We start from the raw sequence: 22,478 nt of genomic DNA on the forward strand, positions 1-22,478 counted from the left end.
TCTGTGATTCCCTGAACGGCGGTAAGAGAGGAGCGCGGCTCCCTCGCCCTCAGCGCCGCCTCACCGCACACGGCCTCGCGCGACGGAAATGGCGCCCGCGGGAGGAGCCGGGGCCGCCGCGGGGCCCCCGCAGCGCCCAGAGCGGCCCCGGCCCGGCCCGCCCCGCCCGCGAGCGGGAGGGAAGACGGAGGGGGGAGGTGGCCGCTCCACTCTCCGCCCCCTCGCTCCTCTCCCCGCCCCCGCCCTTCTCTCTGCGCCCCCGCGCTCGGCCCGGGTGAGCCGCGTTGCCGCAGCCCTTGCCGAGCCCAGCTCAAACCCAGGTTCAGCCGTCGCCGCCCGAGCCCCGCAGCCGCCGCGGCCCTCCCGCGTCGCCCACATGGAGGATTACCACAAACCCGACCAGCAGACGCTGCAGGCGCTGAAGGACACGGCCAACCGGCTCCGCATCAACTCCATCAAGGCCACGACCGCGGCCGGCTCCGGGTGAGTAAGGGAGGCGGGCGGGCAGCGCCCTGGGGCGCACACCGGAGCCGCGCTCCCGCATCCCGGGGCTGCATCCGGCCTCGGGATGGTGCTGCGAGGGGCCGTGCCGGGCTCCCGCTTCCCGGAGATGCTTCGGTGCCCCGGGGGCAGAGCCCCCGGTCCCGCGGTCCGCTTCCCGCCCGCGCTGCGGGGATGCTGCGGGCCCGGCCGTGCCGCCCGCGGGAGCGCTGGGGCGGCGTGCGCGGGGATGGGGAGCGGGCAGGGCTGATCCGCCCGGAGCCCCGGCACCGCCGGAGCTGATGGATGCGGAGGGGGCACGTGTGGAAATGGCGGCCGGGGGCTCCGCCGACAGAGCCCGCCCGGGCTGGGCCGCGTCGGTCGCCGGTGCCGGCGGGTGTTGTGACTGGGAGAGAGGCCGGGAATGCTAAGTTGGTGCAGGACTGGAAACCAAAGAATTTGTGCCCGAGGCGCAAGCGGCTTCTTTTTCATTGCGTGCCCGTCAGTTGGAACTAATTCTGCACAGAATTTCAAGTGAGCCCAAGTGGGATTATCTGTGCAATGCCCGCGGTCTCCAATGGGCAGTTTATTCAGGCCTCTGGACAGGATTTAGTGTGGGCTCTGATGTGTGCAGATTCCCGGGTTATCCTTTCTTTGATCGTGCTTTACCTATGGAAAAAAATCTCTGCAAACAATCCGCTTTTAGTCATGTAAAATTAAAGCCACTTTTTCTGCTTGAATAATATATGAATGCTTCCATATAAAGTGCTGGCTTTTTTTTTCACATATATCCCATCTTGTTGCAATTTCCTCCTTTGAAACCTCTTTGAAACTAGCTGCAGTGTTTAAAAAAAAACTCTGAAGGAATCGCTTGGATGCTGAGGTTTGTGTGAAGGAGGGTGGTGTGTAAAATATTATAAAGCTTCTTTGAATTGCCTTACAGTCCCCACCCTGTGCCTGGCATGAGCTGCCTCACATGGCTCTCGAAGCTGAACTTTACTCGTTCTGTTTGCAGACAGCAAATGAAAGCGCTGCTGTGGTTCTTCCTGTGAAATGGGGTGTTGGACGCGGGAAACCTCTCGGCGAGTCAGAGCAGTGCTTTTTTACAAATCTGTGTCTTGTTGGGTCCAGTCTGGAGAGAGAAGTGTGGGATACCCAACAATTGTCCTTTTAGTTCTTGATTTGTTTCAGAGCTACAGTGTACAGTATTACACAAGTTTGTGTGGAAGTGAAAAATTGTGCTTTGTAGAGCTTGGGCTTCTGTGTTCAGCTTCCAGTATGTATTTTAAGCAGGCCACAGGGATGTATGGTATCAGTTGTCTAATCAACAGAAAAAATCTCTGTTTTGTCTGATGTGCTGTTTAAGAGTAAGGATCACACTACAGCCTCTGTTTCTCTTCCGCGATCCATGAAATTCACCAGTAAAACCATTCTCACCATATTGATGAAGAGACAGCAAAAGTAGTTTTACTCAAGCTTTTTATTCCCTGGTTCACATCTGCTACAACACTGACTCCTTCTTGCACAAAGGCATTTCATTAATCCCTCTAGTTTATTCTGCCATTGGAGTTGTGTAGTCTGAAATTATTACACAACCTGATAACAAGCAGATTATGAAAGATGGGCTCTTGAGGGAAGATTCTGTTGACAAGTAATATATTTTCTTAATAAGATTTGGTTGTCAAGATGGTGGTGTGGTAACGTGCCCAAAAGACATTCAGTCTGTTGTGGAGTTAAGCAAAGCATGGACATTTCTAAAGCAGCTGTGCGTTATGAATATGTTTTCCAAAAACTGAGACAATGTACTTTGTTTAAATTGTTGGTGTGCACTGAGGATGGGAAAAGATGTTAGAATGCAAGTTAAGTTTAAATGGAAGCTTAGTTAATTTAAAAAGTGAATTGTCATGATGGCTTTGATTTGTTAAGGAAATGCATGTTTGTTAAAGGTGTAGTTTGTAAAATTGGAGGGAAATACTTGCAATAAAAGCACTTCAGAGAAAACAGAACCTGCCTATTACTTTCAAGGAAGTAATTTCTGTGAACTGTGACATGTATTGCAACACAAGTGGTGGTGTGGTAAATATGACACACCAGTTCTTGCAGTCTTTACTTGTTTTACCTTTTGTTAAAGGAAGTACAGCCTTTGCCTGGACAAGAGCTAAGTCAGTCTAATCCTGAAGTTGCTCAAACACATCACTTTGAGTACTTCACCAGCTGGAGTGGAAAAATTCAGTGAACTGGAAAAAAAATTTGTGTTCAAAATTACTTACGTGGGCAAAAAATTCTATTAAGTTAGTTGTAAAGATTGAACATACTTGCTTTGGGGCGTGGAAGAGCTTTTTCTTTTAGATAAGTAGTGCACACATTTCCATTGAAATGAGTAGAGTCTCTCCTGTAGCTGATGATAAATTTCTGCAGTTTTGAAACAGTGCCTTGGCTTCCTAGAGGAGGATAGATACATTCTTAAAAGTGGAAGTTGCAAGAGTTTCTTAAGAGGCAGTTAAGTTTCATAATATGTGGTGTGATCACTTGTTGCAGATTATTTTTTCTTCTTTTTTTTTTTTAGTTTTGACTCAGTGTTCCATTTTAGCTTTCTACCACTATCCTTTCTAGTTGAAATGAGTGGACACATGTAGATGGAATAAATATTAATTGATGCAGAGTAATAAAAAAACCCCACAAAGCTAATTTGGAGTCATCATTTTACCCTGGCTTTATGTGGATCCAGGATTTTGGTATTCTAGGGTACTTTGGTTTGGTTTCCTACTGAAGGACTGTATTTCAAAGTTAAGGCTTTTTTGTTATTTCTGCTAGTAGAAATTCATTTAATTAACCTGCAGTTTTAACAAGATTTTTTTTTCCCCAATTTTCAGGTAATTTATTAAATTTTTCTACTTTTTTTTATTTCCACACGCTACCATTTTAGGTGGTTTAAAACTTTTTTAATCAAGACCAGGAGTTCATAGAAGTATGGTTAAGTATAAAGTTAATAAAATTAAAGGAATGAAAGCTTTAAACAAGCATGTAAGGCTTATTGATTAACTCAAATACATAAATATTTACTAATATGTTTGAACCATGGTTTAAAGCTAATTCTCTTGGTTCCCTGTGTGTGAGTACTTACTAAGGGATGGACACTAACCATAATTTGTATTTTGCTAGTGTTTTGCATGTTTTTATTCTCTTATTACAGTTATGTTGGGGATGTTGGGCGGGAAGGTTTATTGCTATCAAAAGAAAATATTCTGATGAAAGTTCTAGTGAAAGTGTTGTCTAATCCTAACATGCATGGTAAATGTACATGTGGGAAACAAAAGTGACACTTTCATAGTCAGTTTGTCCTGTTCTACAAGTAGGATCAACTATTTTAAGAATATCCTGCTAAAGAGGAAAAGTAAATGTTGGTAGAAGAGAAAGTGAGATGAAGCTGCATTTTCAACCTTCTTACTGTTCATCATTTACTTTCCTGTACTTCCATAGCAACGGCTGATGTCAAAAATGATGCTGTTTACACCAGTAGAATCTGAAAAATGCTATTTTCCACACTCAAGAAAGGTTTTTAAAGAGCCTCCTTACCCCTTTTAAGCTTTATGGCAAGTGAAAAGCCAAGGCTGGTACTCCCAAGTGGTCAAGTAGTGCCACCCCTTCCAGGTGCATAAGAACTACAGTGATCATTACATAAATTACAGTAATGTAGATAAATAAAAGTAATTCTGTGCTCTTCTATTGCACTTCAGATGAAATATGTACCTTGACGTGGAATATCTCCATATTTGCCACTTGCAAATACCCTCTTCACATAACTTTATATTCATTTATTGGTACTTTATGGCCCAGTTGCCTCTGAAATGGGCCTGTGTATTCCTAACGCAAGTTATAGTTGAAGTATGAATTCGTGCTGCTGTTGAAGAATGTTATCCCAGATTGTTCTGGGATAGGGAAAGGCTATCCCAGATACTTCAAAATGTTTGATCAACCAACTCATACAATATTTCAAACTCATAAAGATGTAAATGTAGAAAATGTTGGTTCCTCTCTTAGCCAAAGATTAAGCAATTTAGTATTTTACAATGTGTATCTGGGTGTTTACTGAAGACAGTAAATTTCCATATCCAGTTTCAGTAGAAGATGAAAACAAGAATTGCATTATTTAATGTCCTCTTTAGAAGTCAGAAATATTGTTCTGTCAGTTCTAATGTGGTACAGTGAGATGGTTCCTAAATTATACAATTATAAATGTTCCAGAACTTTCTGCAAAAGTTAATCTTGCATTACCAATCCCTGCATGTGCATCAGAGCCTGAACAAGTCCTGATGCTTTTCATTCCTCCACTCAGCGAGTGGCTCCAGTACTGTGGAAAGCTGTCCTTGTTTCCTCTGCATTGGTGTGAATTTCTGCTGCCAGATAAATCAGTGGAGTCTGATTTCAGGCCCAGACTGACACAGGTCCTTGTGCTTCAGTCACCCCTTCAGGTGGTGATCCTTGGCATGGAGAAGAAGGGAGAGCTCTGAAAGATAAGTCCTTGAGCTGTGTCAGCAGGGTCTAGATTGAACATCCACTTCAACTAGATCAGAGGCTCCCCTTGTCTCAAAGTACAACTGATGGGCACTGGGGAATGGCACAGGGGTGGGGTATCAGACACTTCAGACTTGTGTGGTTTAATGCTGAGGAGTTGGGGTCTGATAAAGTGATATTTTAAAGATACAGTCCTGAGCAAACTATAACACAAGTGGTAATCTTGGGTCTTCTTGACTTGTAGCCACCCTACATCATGTTGCAGTGCAGCAGAGATTATGTCTGTGCTGTTTTTCCATACCATGAGGTACAAAGTGCAAGACCCCAGAAATGCAAGCAACGACCGGTTTGTTCTTTCAAAGGTAAATAAATAATTACTGTTCTGCTGTCCTGTTGCAGTCTGTAGCAAAGAGCTGTCTGTCTGTGGATTAAATTGTCTTCTTGACTTGTGCTTACTTACATCTGCATAGAAGTCTGTTGGAAATACTTGGGAGCCTGGAATTTGTCTGCTTCAGAAAGACAAAAGCTGGCTGAAATAAGTTGTAGCATAACTTGAAAACAGTTTAAAAGGGTCTGTATAATGTGTCCTGGTAAGTCTTAACTTCACTATGTTAAATAATAAATGTTACTATATTGTCTATAAAATCGATCAGGTCTGTTTTATTTTGGCATAACCAATTTTCTAATGAGGCAGTTGCAGTTGGCTTTTGTGCTCTCTTGTTAAATGCAGCCCTGCTGTTCTGCCTGCAGCCACATCACAGTGGGCACTAATTCCTGCCAGTTTCTCAGGGAGCATTACATGAAACAGGGCAGGTTAGTGAGTAGTTTGTAGTTCGCATTCCTACTGTGCCAGTATGATATTAAAGTCAGTGCTACTTCTGAAGCCACTGTGGGTCAGAAAACACTTAAAGGCCCAGTCTGTGCTGGCTGTTAGTGCTTCTCTCCCCTTTTACATAGTGCCTTTGTAAATCACGGGGATGTATTGTTCATATGACAAAAAGGCAGGTGAGGGGCCTTCAGAACACATAACGATGTAAAACATGGCAGATGAAGTGCTCCAGTGAGGCACATTCCATCTCTGAGGCAGAATTCCTCAAGTGGTGGCTCACAGTAGTGCTGTGTAGCCATGGTGAATGTCCTTGTGCTGGATGTAACTGTTGCCATTTCTGGTGGCCATTCTGAAAGAAGGAATTGAGTGAGAAGCAAGCAGTTGATGCTGAGGTGGTGAAGCACTGAGACAGTCACTTCCTCATGTTTGCTTTAGCTCTCTAATTAATCAGGGTTTCTGTCCAGAGTTGCTAAATGGCTTCAAACCTCTGCATGCTCTTGACTCCAGATGACTCCAGGGGTGGAAGATGACTGCTCCACAAAGGTCTGAGTGTACAAAGCTTAAAACTTTGCCTGTTGTCACTCATTGCATTCAATCTTGAGTACATTTGTATCGAAGGAAGTTCTAGCAGGATAACACCACTCATCCTGCTGGGGTGCTCTAAGCAGGGGCATGGAGAACTTGGAAACAAGCATCAGTGTGGATGTGTACATTGCAAAACTGTTTAATAACTCTGTGCCTTCCTAATGCACACAAGAACCTGATTTCAGGGTTTGTCAGCTTTGTAGAGTTTTGTCTTGATACTTGGGATTTGTGAAACTTGCTCTTTGTTTAAAATATCTGTTTCTCTCTAGGGTCACGCAGCACCAATTTTATATTCTGTTTGGGCAGAGGCTGGCTTTCTACAAGAAGCAGAATTACTGAACTTGAGGAAAATTGATTCTGTTCTAGAAGGACACCCAGTGCCAGTGAGTGCTCATAATCTTTGATACAAAATTATGTTTTGTGTGAAACAATAAGTGCATGTATTTCACAGCAATTTTGGTTGCCAGCTGTACAGTACAGGAAAGATAGAGATTTCTTTATGAAGTCTAAAGAAGGATGATGGCATTCATGGCTTCACAGCTGAAATTGAATTTGAACTGTGTTTGAACTAGCATGTAAAAATTACCTTTGTTGTTGTAGTAAAGTTCCCCTACAGTCCTGCATGGCAATGTTTTCCATTTTATAAACGTTTATATAAAGTTCCATCCAGGTTTCACTTGTCTTTTAAGCAGCTTTGAGGTATTTCAAGAGTTTATATCCAGTTTGGTCACCTCATTGGTCCTTCCATTCCCAGCCAGTTGTTTCAATTGATTCTTTTTTACACAAAATTATTAATTCTTAACTGCTGCCATCTGAAGCATAGCGGAGAAATTCCTTTCCCTCTCAGAGAGCCCAGTTAGCTTGTGACAGTCATCATGAAGGTACCTGCATTGCAGGGAAATCAGAGGTTCAAGGCAAGATTTAGAGGGACTTGCACATTGTTGTGGCTGAGAAGCTGCATTTTGATATATGTTGAACCATCTTCTTCTAACACTGGAAATTACTTCCTCTGTTTCTTAACTGTAAAGTAATTGTTGTCTTTTTATTCTCAGAGACAAGCATTCACTGATGTGGCTACTGGATCCCTTGGGCAGGGTCTTGGTGCTGCTTGTGGAATGGCATACACTGGCAAATTCTTTGACAGAGCCAGGTAATTCCATCTTCGTATTTCATGATTGTAGGCATTCACTGGGAAAATTTTGTTAAAATTAGTTAGATAGATAGATAGATAGATGATAGATCATACATACATAGATAAGACAGATTCTCCTTTATTCTGTTCTCCATTCGCAAATCTAATTTCAGATTCAGGTTTTAAATGATAATTACAAAGCTGTTACCAGTGAAACTACCAAGGGTTTAAAGATTAGCAACAATTAGTGTCTTTCTTTTGTAACCTGACAGCATTGCAAGCTGATGTTCCTGAGCAGAGAAGACAGTGAGTTGTTGGAGGAGCCTCTAACTTCCAGAGAGTAACTGATACCCATTTTGAGACTGGATGTGTCCCTTTAGAAGGAAAGTGCAAGCTGGAGATATCTGTTCAAAGTCAGATGACAAATAATGGAGAACGTTGGATAAGGAACTGTTATGGTCAATAATAGCATAATTGAATCATAAAGTAGGGCTCCAAAATGATATCAGAAAGGCACTCGACTCCACAGAGACAAAAATGACTGCTCCTGCCATTTGTTTTGTGCACAAGAAAAGAAGATGTCTAAAGGCAAATCTATATGAGGAGGAAAATAGCCTGATGCAGTTGATATATTTTATTTGACAGTTCTAGTACATTTGAGCATAGGCTGCCCAGTTAATGTGTCCTACACTTCACTAGCTTGAAATCATTTCTGTGAAAGATGACTTGCTGATTTTAATTGAGTTTAGCAGATGCTACGTGTGGAAAAAATCTAACCAGTGCTTACATGACAAAAGGAAAAGGTGGTCTTGCGTGCAGCACTGGGGAGCAGCTTCAGTGCAAGGAGTTCACATTTAGCTGAAGGCAGGTGGGAATCAGATCAAAAGTCTGTTCTAGCTTCATGTTGAGTAAAAAAAAATCACTGACAGCCATCTCGATTATTTTGTTTTAAAAGTATGTATTTGAAGGCTAGTTTACTATTCTTTTTTTAATTTTAGTGGGTAATAAACATTTACAAAGTTTTGTTATCCAGAAAAAGAGTGGTAGTAAAAGACAAATGCTGTGGCTGAATTTGGTAGAGATGAGGCAGTACTCCTGCTCACTGAGTTTTACCTAAATAAAAGGCTTTAGTGGTTGGAGAAATAGTCTACAAAGTCATAGCATGTTGGTTATCTTTTTCCTGAACTCTGAATTTGTTATGCAGCATGCTTTAATCCATTGCTGAGCTCATCCACAATTTAGAATTTCCTGAAATAATTCCTGTTGGTTGTCCTCCCAGAGGGAGTATGGGAGGAAGGAGGTAGCAGAGGTAACTGTCCCTGCATTGTTCAGGATCTTGCTGAGTCACAGTGACAGTGTTCAATGGGTTTGTTCCATCAAGCCTTGCAATGAGAGGCTTAAGACTTGATTTTTTAGAGACAAAGGTTTGGAAAGGAGTGCAGTATTTCTCATCTTATTTTTCTAACATGTAACAGCTCAGAACTATTTTAATTTGATTTGTCCAGGGTTACATAACTTTAGCTGAGGTGAATGCAGTGAACAATGGGAATTGAGTTTGGGATAGAAAAATGATGTGAATTCTTACTATGAATTATTGGAGGAGTTTTGATTTAGTAGTGCTTACACATCAAACCTAATTTATTTTCATTTTTAATTTCTTCTAGCTATCGAGTGTACTGTCTGCTTGGAGATGGAGAGTTATCTGAAGGCTCTGTTTGGGAGGCAATGGCCTTTGCTGGCTTTTACAAGCTTGATAATCTTGTTGCTATATTTGATATTAATCGTCTTGGACAAAGTGACCCTGCTCCTCTGCAGCATCACGTTGAAATCTACCAGAAACGCTGCGAGGCCTTTGGGTATGTGAGTGGGAGAAGTTCAGGATAATCTCTCATTTGAAAATGTATGTTTATTTGCTTCTCAGAATTGTTCAAAAGACCTTTCAGCTCTAAAGGATTCCATCATCAAGGAAGGTGGTCTATCATAATGCCTGATATTGGTCGACTTTATGGCTGCAGCAGGAATATTAAAAGTGGCAGAATTTGTTGGTTTTGAGGAAAAATAAGGACTGCTTGCTCAGATAAATCTGTTAGGGGCCTTAAAACTGTTTTTATCACATTAAATTCAGATTTATAACTGTGACCACATGTCCTATCATAACAAGTAGATCAGAAGAAAACAGCATGGAGAGCATTACTTGTAAGAGAATTCTTTGTGTATTGGCTTTCATTTAGTTTCATATTTCTATGGAGATGCAAAGCCCATGCCAAAAAATTGTCAGATACAATAGAAACTAAATTATGCCAGAGTGTTTGGGGTTTTTTTAATCAACATCTATTGTCAGTTTTCATCTTATTTCTAGATGTTTGATTTGCTCTTGTGATTAAAAATGGCCATTATGTCTGAAGAAATGTAGCTATCTGTGGGCTGTGAATTTTGCTCATAGCTGTTGATCCCCCTGTGACTCATTTTGCATTATAAAAAAGCGGCTGTGCTATTTTTTATGGTCTCAAATAAATGCTAGTTCGTGTTTCTGGCATACTTTGGGTCTCTTAAAAAGACACTGCTCTGGAATGAAGTTAGTATTTGTTATTGTTATTGCTGACTACCAGAGAGTGTCACATGCTAAAACCCTTTAGAAACAGTTGATCTGTTTGTGTTCTTAGCTGGCATGCCATCATCGTGGATGGACACAGTGTGGAGGAGCTTTGCAAAGCCTTTGGCCAGGCCAAACATCAGCCAACAGCCATCATTGCAAAGACTTTTAAAGGCAAAGGCATATCAGGTAATAAAGCAACGACTGCTTTGCATACGCATGTGGGTGTGATAGGTACCTAGTGCTGCAGTAAAGGAACCTGCACATCTGAGGAATAGCATGCAGAAGGTCTTTCAACTTCTCTACCTCTCAGCAACGTCATTGCTGAGAAAATTGGTTTGGTCCTATCAAGTGAGATGTGTGCCAGCTCTGGAGTGTTGTGTCCGTGGGATGGAATAAATGCACACTCAGCGTGTCAAGGGTTGCTGTGATTCCCTTTAGCTACAGCTTTTAGCAGCACTCTGTGAGCTTGCCTTTCTGACCAGATAAATATTAATTACAGCAGTGAATATCTTCATCCCTTTTCATTGAATAAGCAAGCAAAGTTCATTATTTGCAGTGACTTAGGGAAAAGCAGTGTGTCAGCCAGAGATGTGATTTGGCTGTTAGTGCCAGGTGCACAGGTAAGAGTCATCAGAAGCTATTAAAATAAAGCTGTAAAACATCAGGTCTTGTTTGAATTGGACACCCTGGTTAACTGTGGTTTCAAACTTAACTGAGTTTGTTTAAATAGGCCTAACTGTTGAAATTTCATGGGAGGTGTTCACGCTGATTTACTGGTTGCTTCCTGCCATACTTAGGGACCAGGTCTTTTAGGTGCCAATTTACAAATAATTTCAGTAGAAAATGCTGGGATTTTGTCCCAAGTTTGGAATATATGTTATTTGATTATGTAAAATTCCTCCTATTTGTTTAAATGTGTTTGTCGTAATGTAGTTGAATACCACTGTAATTGCTCAAGTAATTTGTTCCTTGGAAGACAATACTAGACTGTCATACTCTGTTGCACTTTTATCTGGGTAAAATCTGCAGCTAAAAACCTAAATTGTTTTTATACTTTTCTTACTTGTAATGTTTTTTTGAAATACACAGGTGTTGAAGATAAGGAAAGCTGGCATGGAAAGCCCCTTCCAAAAAATATGGCTGAACAAGTCATTCAGGAAATAGATGACAGGATCCAAAACAAGAAAAAGCTTTCTCCAGCCCTTCCAGAAGAAGATGCACCTATAGTAAATATTAGAAACATTAAGATGCCATCTCCACCAACTTATAAAGTGGGAGAAAAGGTATTCCCTTCTTTTCCACTGTTTGTCAGATATTTCAAAGTGTGAGACTGTTTAACTGGATGGGAGGTGTGTTATCCCTTGCCACAATTTCAACTACCCACCTATTCTCAGTAGGCAAACACCTGTTTCTGTGGTGTGACAGAGACAATCAACTTGCTGGGTATTGAAAGGGTATATAAATACATTAAAATATGAAGATTCAAATCGTTCTTCATTTCATGATCATTATCAATTTTCTAAACTACTTTATGTGCATTTGAAATTGAAGAAACTCCTTGAGGTTCAGTGAATTTCCATGATTGGAAAGCAAGGTTTTAAACATTTCCTAGCAGGATTGATGGGGAGTTGCCAGTTTCAGCACAGATGTATTTTCTAATGCTTCATTGTGGGCTTGTTTACTGTTCTGTGTGTCACCGTTCTCGTATGTACTTTTGATACTGCTATCATTTGAAAACAATGAAATAGGAAGAGAAAAAAGCCTCTAGAAGCAGCAAGTTACAGCAGCCCTGGTGTGTTTCCCTTTTGCAGTGGGCCACCCGCAAAGCTTACGGGGTTGCGCTTGCAAAACTGGGCCACGCTAACGATCGAGTGATTGCTCTGGATGGCGACACAAAGAACTCCACCTTCTCAGAGCTCTTCAAGAAGGAACATCCCAGTCGATACATCGAGTGCTACATTGCTGAGCAGAACATGGTAACTGCTCCCTTGGTTTATTGAAAGATCAGTATAACCATTCAGTGTGAGCCCCCTTAAAATGCAGGGTCTAATTGTTTTCAAATAAATGTATGAGGTAATTGTAGCAATAACCAATTTAGCAACCTTGTTTTAATTTCCATTTTGCTAAAGAAGGGCTCTTTTAGTAAATACCAGTCCAAATAACACAGGTAAATCCATTCCCTCTTAGTAATGATGATTTTTGTTTGCTGGAGACAGCAAGAGCATGTCTGTTGGACTGAGAATGTAAGCCTTTGATCCAGGAGAAGAGGGGATAAGTCTTAAAAATCTGTGAATGGCTGCTTGAAGTAGATAAAGAAAAGAAGCTGCCAGTAAGAATAACAGTAACAGCTGGCAGTTGAAGCAAGGAGCAGAGGAGATGCTGAAGGATAGACACTGGGAGGCTGAGTTGCCTCCTTCCCTTTCTGGGAACACCAGCAATTAGAAGCAGGACTAAACAGAGGTTTTTAATCTGCGTTGAGAGCTTCTTGCTAAATTTTTAGGGCAAGAAGTCCCACAGATGGTGTCCTGGAAACAACTGATAAATGAGGAATTCACTGTTCTTGTCCAATGTCCCTCTTTCAGGTGAGCATTGCAGTTGGTTGTGCCACTCGTGACAGGACCGTTCCTTTTGCCAGCACCTTTGCCACCTTCTTCTCGCGGTCATTTGACCAGATCCGCATGGCTGCCATCTCCGAGAGCAACATCAACCTCTGCGGCTCTCACTGCGGGGTTTCCATCGGTAAGGGCACCCACACCCTCCTAGCAGCAGTCCCCATCCATTTAGTGATAAGTGTCTAGCAGTCAAATGGATTCTGCTCTGTGGAGGAAAGGTTTATTACAGCTAGGGTGGTGTAACAGTATCAGCATCGACAGGACGAAGTTGTATTTGCAAATCCACTTTTGTGGGACACATTGTCACATTTAGAAAGAATGAGAAAAATTTCAAGCTGTCATCTGCTTTTTTTTCCTCTTTGGCCTGATGAAAATAGGACTTTTCCCTACAAGCTTTTCTACTGTACAAGTGAAGACTGATATAAAGGGATTGGACTGAAACTGAGGAGTTTGGGTTCCATTTCATCTTTGCAGCTGATGTCTTCTGTTCTTCTGTGGAGAGAATAGTCATGTGCTTACTGTACCTTTGTTTCCCAGTCTCTAAAGTGAGAAACTAATGATACTGTTCTTGCACAGATGCTCTTGTCTATCTATCTCAAAAACACTTTAGAGATCGCACATTTGAAATAACTACTTCAACTTATCCCAGTATTTTTCACTACTGAAATTGTTGATATGGTGATTAAAAAAATCCAAAACCTCTCAAGTACTGATGAAACAGGAACTGTGAAGCCATTACATAATTCAGAACATTGAATCATAGAAAGGGGACCTTAAAGGTCATCTCATTCCAACATCTCCCACTAGACCAGGTTGCTCAAAGTCAGGCAGGACTTACCCGTAGTTGTCTTGGATCACCTCCCTGTCCTCCATATGCCTTAGTACACCTTCTAGGAGAATCTGTTCCAGGATCTTCCCAGGCACAGGGTGGTAGTTGGTAGTTCCCAGGATCCTCTCTTTTCCCCTTTTTAAAACTGAGTGCAGTGTTTCCCTTTTTCCAGTCACCAAGGGCTCCACCTGGTACTGCTGTGACTTTTCATGGAGAGTGTCCTGGCAGCTACATCAGCCAATTCCCTTGGGACTCTGGGATGCATCTCATCAGCTCCCATAGACTCTTGTATGTTGAGATTGCTCAGGAGCTGATGAGCCTGATCTGTTGTGGTTTAATTCCAGCTGGCAACCAAGTACGTCCCAGCCACTCACACACTCCCTGTCCCTGCAGTGGGATTGGGAGGAGAATCAGAAAAAAACCTGTGAGTTTAGAATGATTTAATAAATGAAACAAAGTAAAACATACTACTACTAATAATAATTGTGATTATAAAAATAAACCCCAAAAAACAAGCACAATACAATTTCTCATCACCCACTGACCAATGCCCAGCCTGTCCCTGAGCTGTGGTCAGCCCCTTCCAGCCAACTCCCCCCAGTTCATATGCTGAGCATGGCATTCTGTGGTATGGAATGTCCCTGTGGCCAGCTTGGGTCAGCTGTCTGGGCCATGGTCCCTCCCAGCCTTTTGTCCATCTCCTCACTGGCAGAGCATGAGAACACTGAAAAGTCCTTGATTTAGGATAACACCACACAGCAACAACCAAAACATCGGTGTGTTATCAACAGTATTCTCATCCTAAATATGAAACACACCACTGTACCAGCTAAGGAAAAAAATGAACTCTCCCAGCCAAACCTGGGATATCTTACTGCAGAAGGAACTTTGCTCCCCCAGGCCCTGTCCTGCAGTCCATCCACCTGAGAGGTGTGGGAAAAGGGTTTGCCAGGGAGAGAAAGGCAGCTGAGCCAGCACATCTCAACCAACTGGCTGAGGGCCCTCACCAGCAGAGCCTTCTCTGGCCTTGGCTTCCCACCATAACTGTTTGGAATATGTCAGATCATGTTGGGGTTGGCTTTGGTTTGAAGGAGGAAGAGAATTTTATTTTTTATTTGAAATGCATAGACATGACCCATGAAAACAGGAACAGACTTGCATACCAAGAAGGAAAATGCAAGTAGACATTCATGCTTGAAAAACTAGTAGGTATTTCTAGAGAAAGCGAAAGAGAAGGAGAGCTGACAGGGGTAGTAAATTAAGGCTCTCTGCATACATCAATTTTTCAGTTGATTTAATAGTTCTGGCTGGCAGTAAGGCTTGGAGTAGAGTTGGATTTTTTTTTTCATTTAAAACAAAATAGTTAATTTGACCTGTAATATTGGTAAAGATTTAAAGATGCTTCATAAACATGTGTGATCTCATCCCAAACCTCAAAGTGAACTTGTAGCAGTATGGTTTTCTGGAGCAGAGACTGTATATAGTGTGTATCAGATTATGCCTTTTGTATGTAATTGAGGGAAGGATTGTTACAAGCCTCTTTTCTTACTAAAATCAGTCCTTGCCCCTTCAGACTTTTAGCAAGCAACGTGTTGGTGCAAAAGCCAATTAGGTTTGGTCTTTGCTCATTTAAGAAGATAAAACTCCTTTGGGTTACCCGAATTGTCTCCTAGAACTACACTTCCAAGTTTCAAATTTCAGCACATGAAATGTTCTGCTGGGAGCTGTGACTGTGAAGTGCAGACTTGGATTTATAAAGTTGTTTGAAGTACAAATCTCATTCAAGCCTCAACTTGGTTTTCAAAAAAGAATTTTAACCCAAAGTTTTGCAACTTATATAAAGAGTTATAAAGAAAGGTATTCAGAGAAATCCTTTAGCAGTTAAAAAATTCAATTTTAAATGAAAGGGTATGAATGAAGTGTACTTCCTATTAGAATTTTGGGCCTGCATGGAATTCCAAATCTGCATGGAATTCAGAATCCAATCTGGATCTGTGGTGAAAATTGAAGTTTTATGTATGCAGTTCTAGGTAGACCTGAGCTTCTGCTGCACTGAAATTTGAACCCTTTAAATTTATGAGAAATAGCTTTCACAATGACCTTCTGAACTTGTACTAAGTTCACTCTTAGACCAATAGCTGCTGATGGACCAAAACATTAAATAAGTTTTAACATCATAAGAGAATAATGGAAAAATCTGTATTTTTCAAACTGAACATATAGGAAAAAGAAATCGTAGTTTACAGGTGTCAAAAATATAAATATCAATTGTTGAGACTGTTTTATATCCTGGACATTTGCTACTGTTCATATTAAGCACTTCTTTTATTAAGCTTTAAATGTAGGTTTTGCAGATGTAATTGGGAATTATACTCTCATTTGATCTGTGGTACTCCAAAACCATATAAATTGGGATTTTCATAAAGACTTGGGGCCAGACTCAACTTGGTGCTAGTCTGTAGGTTACTTTTAATTGAATTGAGGAGCTTTGAATGCTGGTGGTATTGGCACCATTGTAGCAAAAGCAGGACAAGCATGAGTAGTAACTCTCCACCTTGGATAAGATTTAGATTCAGGTTTTTAAAATTATCACCTGATAATTTTATTCTTCATAATTTCACTTTTCTTCTATGTCTTCATTGTGTGGGTGCATTTTAGGAAAGGAAAATTCCCACTGGGGATCCCTCTCATTCAGAGTGCAGCCATTTAGAAACTGTGATGTTGAGAGGGTTTTTCCATGTCATCACTGAGAGCTGAGACACTTCCTCTTCCTGGTCGGTGCTTACTTTATTAGTAATATGCAGTGGCAGAGTTCAATGACTTATTTCTTTAACCTGTTTAAAGTTCTTCAGAATTTTGTGCTGCTCTTAGGAAAATATTCTCCTCCTTCCTCGCCAACTCGTCCTTCTTGAATAACAGGTAGCGGGTGCATGTGGGAAGGCTCTTTGCCCTGCTGCTGCAGGCTGTGACATGACTGGATTCAGAGCTCTGTGCATGGTTGGTTTGGAACAGTGCCATTCCCAAAGCTCCGTTACATAAGGTCACTGGGGGCGGGGGGTGTTGTGGTGGTTGTTTCTTTAACCATGGAAAACCATGGCATCCAGCACGTGTCCTGGCGAACGATTCTTTCTCATAGATCTGCAGTTTATGCCACGAGGCGCTTGAGTTGTTAAATTAACAACACAGATGTTCTACTGCTCCTTAAAAGACCTTTTTACAGTATTAAAAAATACATACATACCCTTCATTTAATCTTGAAATCAGCCTAAGAATTTGAGAGTAGTTGCACCAATTGCACTCTCCATTTCTCATGGGACACATGCAATTCTCCTTTCACATTTCCAGCAGTTTATGTCTGTAGGAACGCTTATTGACAAGTATAAATTTTGCCTCAGCACATGTAAATCTGAAGATGCTCAAAAATCTTGTGACCCACTTTCTGTATCTGTACCCTTCCTATTTGGTTGTATTCCTTTTGTGTTGTTTTATTGTTATACTTTATTTCCTATTTTTTCTTTTTAATCCCAGTTTTCTTTCTTTTTAGTCTCTTTCTATCCTTATTTACTGTTTAGATGGTTCCAAGTTTAAGGAGAAGATGATTCTTTTCTCAAGCAGGTAGTCTTGCATGTTGTGTGTGTGCCTGATTTTATCCTTTTCTCCTTTTTTTTTTGCCTGGTTTACATTGAACCTCACTTCTGTATTGAGTGATTGTCAAAAATGTGCACTTGCTCTTTTGTAACCCTGCTTTAATTCTTTCAGGTGAGGATGGGCCATCTCAAATGGGACTGGAGGATCTGTCCATGTTCCGGGCTATTCCCAATTCCACTGTGTTTTACCCCAGTGATGCTGTAGCCACTGAAAAAGCAGTGGAAATAGCTGCCAACACCAAGGTTTGCATCACAGTATTTCTGAGCCAGAGAATAATTCTGTCTTTTGTACTACTCTTGTTGCCTCTGGCATGTTTCTTGCATGTCTCTACCCACGTAAATTCTTCCGGAGGCTCCAGCGTGGCAGTGGGATGTTTTCTTTGCAAGGAAAGGTTACAGACATTCTGTCCAGGCTAGTGCAGAATGAACAGTCTGGAATGCTGTGGGTCAGATTTGGGGAGATGTAAATGATTACACACCAAATGCAGTTTGAATCTATATTGAGTAACTCCCTTAAGCCTTTAGTAAATTTAAAATTGCTCTCCTAGTACATTATCTCTGGGGTCAGACTTGAAGCTGGATATGGAAAGATAAATTTATATTGAGCATTTTGATCATCTCCTTGATTGATACTTCCATTGGCTGCCATAGGAGTTTTTTTTGAGAAAGGAGCAAATGATCTGAAAACTTTCAATCTTGCCACTACAGGTTTTCCATGAGGGAGTGTGGAAATTTGGTGTGTAACAAATGGGGTGAGTGGTTTGTGGAAAAAAAGATGGGAGATGGAGAAAGGAGTGTGAAGAAGAGATTAAAGTACAAGTTTTCTGCTTCTTCTGGAAGGGCATCTGAACTTTAACTGATGCATTTTTCCTTGCTTTCAGCCCAGCATTTCTTCTCTAATTTAAAATTGACAGAGTAAAGTAGCATATACATGGTACAGTTCTAAGAGTCTAATTAACTCGAGTAGGATTCTCCATTTCCCCAAGAGAACAAAAGAGAAATAAATATCTTGGAATCAGAAAGGAAATTAGAAGTTATCAGTGTGCTTTAAGAGGAGGTGAAGTATTTTGTACTGTTTGAAGCAACCAGCTGCCACAAAGGGCTAATGGGAATTGGTGGGACAGAGAGAGCTTACTTATAAGAACCAGAAGTAACTTAGAAGGGTGAACGTCAGACAAATAGAAAAAGTCATTTTGATGGGGGTTTTTTCGTAGGTTTTATCAACTAGAATGTCAACACTTTTCTGTTTTCCTAACTTCTAACATGTTTACTTTGGAAACAGGGCATTTGTTTCATCAGAACTAGTCGTCCTGAAAACGCTGTCATTTACAACAACAATGAGGACTTCCATATTGGACAGGCAAAGGTAAATAAATAGAATCAGAAAAAAACCACAGTGTTCCTTTTGGAAACGCCCTTTTCCCTCTAAAGTATTGCAATGCCAAAGATTTGATCTTTTCATTAAAATCTCTAGAAATGTAAAAAAACCCAGTAAGATTTAGTGTTAAAAACACATGGAGATTTTTTCTTGCAGGTGGTTTTGAAGAGTAAGGATGACCAAGTGACTGTGATTGGAGCAGGAGTCACTCTGCATGAAGCACTGGCTGCAGCAGAGCAGCTAAGAAAAGGTGGGGCTTTTTTTCCTTTTTGTAATTTAACACAGAAAAAAAATCAATACCAGTCAGCCTAACTGCTGACCCTTTGTACTGGTAAACATTAATTACACTGTTCAGACAGCTAGTCAGTCACCTGTTAGCTGATACAGTACAACACAGCGTGCAGCTGCCAGTCTTGCCTAAAGGAGGAGGTTTTAGTTGGCTTAGCAGCATTAGTGGCCATGAAAATTGTCAAACAGATCAGATCAAGGTCTCCTTAGAATTGCTGATCTGTGATAGTGCCCTGTGGGCAGAGGCTTGGGGACCCTGTGTGAGAAGCAGGAGTGGCAGCTGGTCTGGGTGGGCCAGGTACAGCACGATCGGCTGCAAACAGGCTGGGGCCAGGTCCCAAACCGCAGCCCGTCACCTGTGTGCCCGTGGGCACCTGGCCCTGGGCTGGGCTCATTGATAACCTGGGTTCCTTTGAATGTAGCAGCTCTGAACTAGCCTGGAAGGGGCACAAATCTGTGGCAGTACTCAAGTCACTGATACGCCACAGCAATGATAATCCTTCAGTGAAATAAAGGAACCATCAAAAACCCATCTGTGAGTCAGGGGCCTCTGCTGAGGAAGAGATTACAAATAGCAGGAGGTAATACAGTAATGGTGCCTGTGGCTTATGGGGAGCTTTGTGTGCCATATCTGGGTGGACTGATACTTTGACATGACCTTGAGTCACCAAGCTTAGGGCATTTTGAAAGTTGTATTTTCAGAACCATTGTTATTTTTCTACATTTACCATGCTTTACAGTGCTCTGCTGATCTTGAAGTCTGAGTAATCACCTCTGGAGAGATAATCCCATAGTGCAGAGGCAGCGTCTAATACCCAAAATATATTGGCCACTAAAGAGCCTTCAGTCACAAAACTGTGACAATAGGGCCTCTTCATGTGTAGGAGTCAGCCCAGTGTTCAGCCAGCCAGGGTCAGAGACAACCTCACATAATCGCTATTCTTTATAAACAATTGCCATTTGTGTGTAGCTGTAATGAGCCATCTGGGCCTGCCTTACGAGGGCAGGGCAGATTCTGGGTGTGATGCCAACCAACCTTAAGGGTGCCCCAGTGGGGCCGGGGAGTTCAGATGGGCACACCTGAGATGTGGCAGCCTGCAGTGAAGAAAGAATTCAGAATGCCTACAGACTGAAGAATCAGGTGGAAATTGTACTTGGCTTGACAGTAAAGTTAAAGGTAAAATAAAGGTCTGGGAAAAAAATTACAATTGACAGTCTGAATAAGGAGGATTTTCTGGGGACTGAATTCTGCTCTTACTTGGGGAAAGCCAGTTACATGACTTTTGCTGATGGGTGCTCCTGGTAACCTTGAGTCCCTCATCCAAGCCTCCTCCATCATGTCTGTGAATGAATGGATATCACTGTTCCACAAGGTGCACGGAGAAAGAATACATAGAAAAATTAGGCTTGGCTGGGTTCTGTGGTAGATGAGCCATAGGTGCATGAACCTGGGAGTTCATGTGGGCAGTTCTCGTAATGGTCTAGGAGATCACAGCCATTGCCCTTACCACTGGCATTGTCTTGCATGTTGCAATTCATTGTTGCAAATAATTTCATTTATTTATGCAGAAAAAATCTACATCCGTGTGATTGATCCCTTCACTATAAAGCCCCTGGATAAGAAGACAATACTTGAAAGTGCAAGAGCAACCAAGGGCAGGATTATCACTGTTGAGGACCACTACCATGAAGGTGAGTGGGGTCTGGGCAGTCACAGCCCTCAGAGGCTGGAAGCTCCCAGTTTCTGACCTGACAGAGGAGTACGGGACCTGATACTGTCATCCCATTAAAGCAAAAGAGACATTTCAGCCTTTTTTGGTGCTGTTAGGATTACAAAGTGACACTGAGGGTTGAGAGGTTCCTGAGATGTAAGGGGTAATCAGGGCTGCCTTTCTGACTAACTTGGCCTTGTGTGCCCTTTGTGCACTTGGTCCAAGTGAAGTCTGGATTCATTTGTGCCCAGTGAAATTGTAAATTCCTGCTGTGCTGCAGGGGTTCTGCACAGTGCTCTCTGAATGGCTGTACAGCAGCTGCTCTGCAGGTGTGAAATTGCAAGAGAGACCATTGCTGTGCATCCAAAAGCTTGGCTCCAGGTTGCTTGAAATCAGATGGTTTGGGCAGTTTCTGTAGGTTTCCCACAGTTACTCTGAGATAAATTCCTCCCTTTTTCCTCTCCACCATCATAGATACCTACTAACAGAAATTAGTAACTACAGTTATGAGAATATTGTCCTAATTTAAGGTGGGATATCGCCAGGGGATATAATCGCCAGGGTACCTGAAGTGAGCTGGTTCTACCATGAGTGCTGGATACACCATACCTTTGTCCCAGACTATGGATGGTGATAGATCACTGAACCTCATCATTTTCCAGCTTAGTATTCAGCTCTGGACAAGTATTTTACTGCAGGTTTGCAAGATGGCAGTCTTAACTGTGAGGTGCTGAACAGGGGCTTTGTGCTGGCACAGTGCTCTGTGGTGCAGGCAGGCCAGGTGTCTGTGCATCACAACCCTGAGTGCATTGCAGGCCCCATCACACTCATCTCACCAGCTGCATCCACAGAGGTGCCTCTGGCTGGAGGCTCAGTTTGGTTAAATTCCACCGTGCCTGGAGCTGTGGGCAGCCCTGTGATCCTGGATACACTCTGGCTGAAGGATAACACCTGAAGTGCCTCTTTTACCAGGTCTCACAGCACGGATTTTGACACAAGTCCTGTTTTTTTCTTCCCTAGTACTTCAGCTTCCAGTGTCTCTCCTGCCTCCATGCAGTTCCCATTGCATCCTTTGTCCCTGTGACTGATAGTGAGTCAGAGCAGAGCTCTGAGCAAAGGTTGTGAATACATTACATAACCCAGAGAGGTGTCCAGTGGCACGTACAGGCACTGTGAAAAGATGGAGCTCTGAAGTGCTGCTGAGATTGGTTGGAATGTCAGCATGTTAAGTACACTTGTAATGCTCTTCAGTCTAAGTGTATTTTTAAACCTGGTTTCTGGTGGCTGATGCTGAGGTGATGAGAGCTTGCTGACAGTCCTGTGCCCTTGAGAGGCAGGTGCATCCTGCTGCTGGTGGCTGAGTACCTAAGAAACAGGAGCCTGCTCGTCCTCAGAGTGCCTTTGCTACAGAGACGTTTTCATTTCACAGTTGGCCCACTCAGACACGTGTGATTGGTGTTTTCCTAAGCCTGGGAATGGAGGCTGTAATTTGCAGGGCCCTTTGCTCAGACACACACAGCCAGTGTGGCTGTTCCCTGCTCGGACACCCCATCAGTGCCGTGTCTGCCCTCTCTCCGCAGGTGGCATGGGCGAGGCCGTGTGTGCCGCTGTTGTGGGCGAGCCCGGCGTCACCGTCACTCGCCTGGCTGTGTCCCACGTGCCCCGCAGCGGGAAGCCAGCGGAGCTGCTGAGGATGTTTGGCATTGACAAGGATGCCATCATGCAGGCGGTGAGGGCGGCTGTGTCCAAATCCAGGAACGCGGAGTAGCTCGAAGCATCTCGTGCTGTGTAACGAAGAGCTGCGTTGGGAGAGGTTAAGGCAGGCAAAGGTGCTTTATGTAGAGAGTTCTAATAAAAATACCAGCTTAAAAAACC

At 42.5% G+C, this 22,478-nt stretch overlaps 1 protein-coding gene across 1 annotated transcript; it reads left to right on the forward strand.

Annotated features, from left to right (window-relative positions):
• The first annotated feature begins 233 nt into the window (after positions 1-233).
• Positions 234-22,478, forward strand: TKT (transketolase). Its single transcript, XM_032121082.1, has 14 exons — positions 234-483; positions 5,240-5,357; positions 6,679-6,792; positions 7,462-7,559; positions 9,206-9,397; positions 10,205-10,323; positions 11,227-11,420; positions 11,949-12,113; positions 12,720-12,876; positions 17,338-17,468; positions 18,508-18,591; positions 18,760-18,853; positions 20,461-20,583; positions 22,184-22,478. The coding sequence occupies exons 1-14, from the start codon at positions 377-379 to the stop codon at positions 22,369-22,371; spliced, it is 1,884 nt and encodes a 627-aa protein (XP_031976973.1). The 5' UTR covers positions 234-376; the 3' UTR covers positions 22,372-22,478.

The sequence above is a fragment of the Corvus moneduloides genome, chromosome 11, assembly GCF_009650955.1.
Source record: "Corvus moneduloides isolate bCorMon1 chromosome 11, bCorMon1.pri, whole genome shotgun sequence".
In the NCBI taxonomy this organism is placed as follows: Eukaryota; Metazoa; Chordata; class Aves; order Passeriformes; family Corvidae; genus Corvus; species Corvus moneduloides.

Coding starts and splice junctions, on each gene's coding strand:
- TKT (XM_032121082.1), top strand. CDS start 377: ATGGAGGATTACCACAAACCCGACCAGCAGACGCTGCAGGCGCTGAAG. Junction 12,877..17,337: donor TCACTGCGGGGTTTCCATCG/GTAAGGGCACCC, acceptor TAATTCTTTCAG/GTGAGGATGGGCCATCTCAA. Junction 18,854..20,460: donor AGCAGAGCAGCTAAGAAAAG/GTGGGGCTTTTT, acceptor TTATTTATGCAG/AAAAAATCTACATCCGTGTG.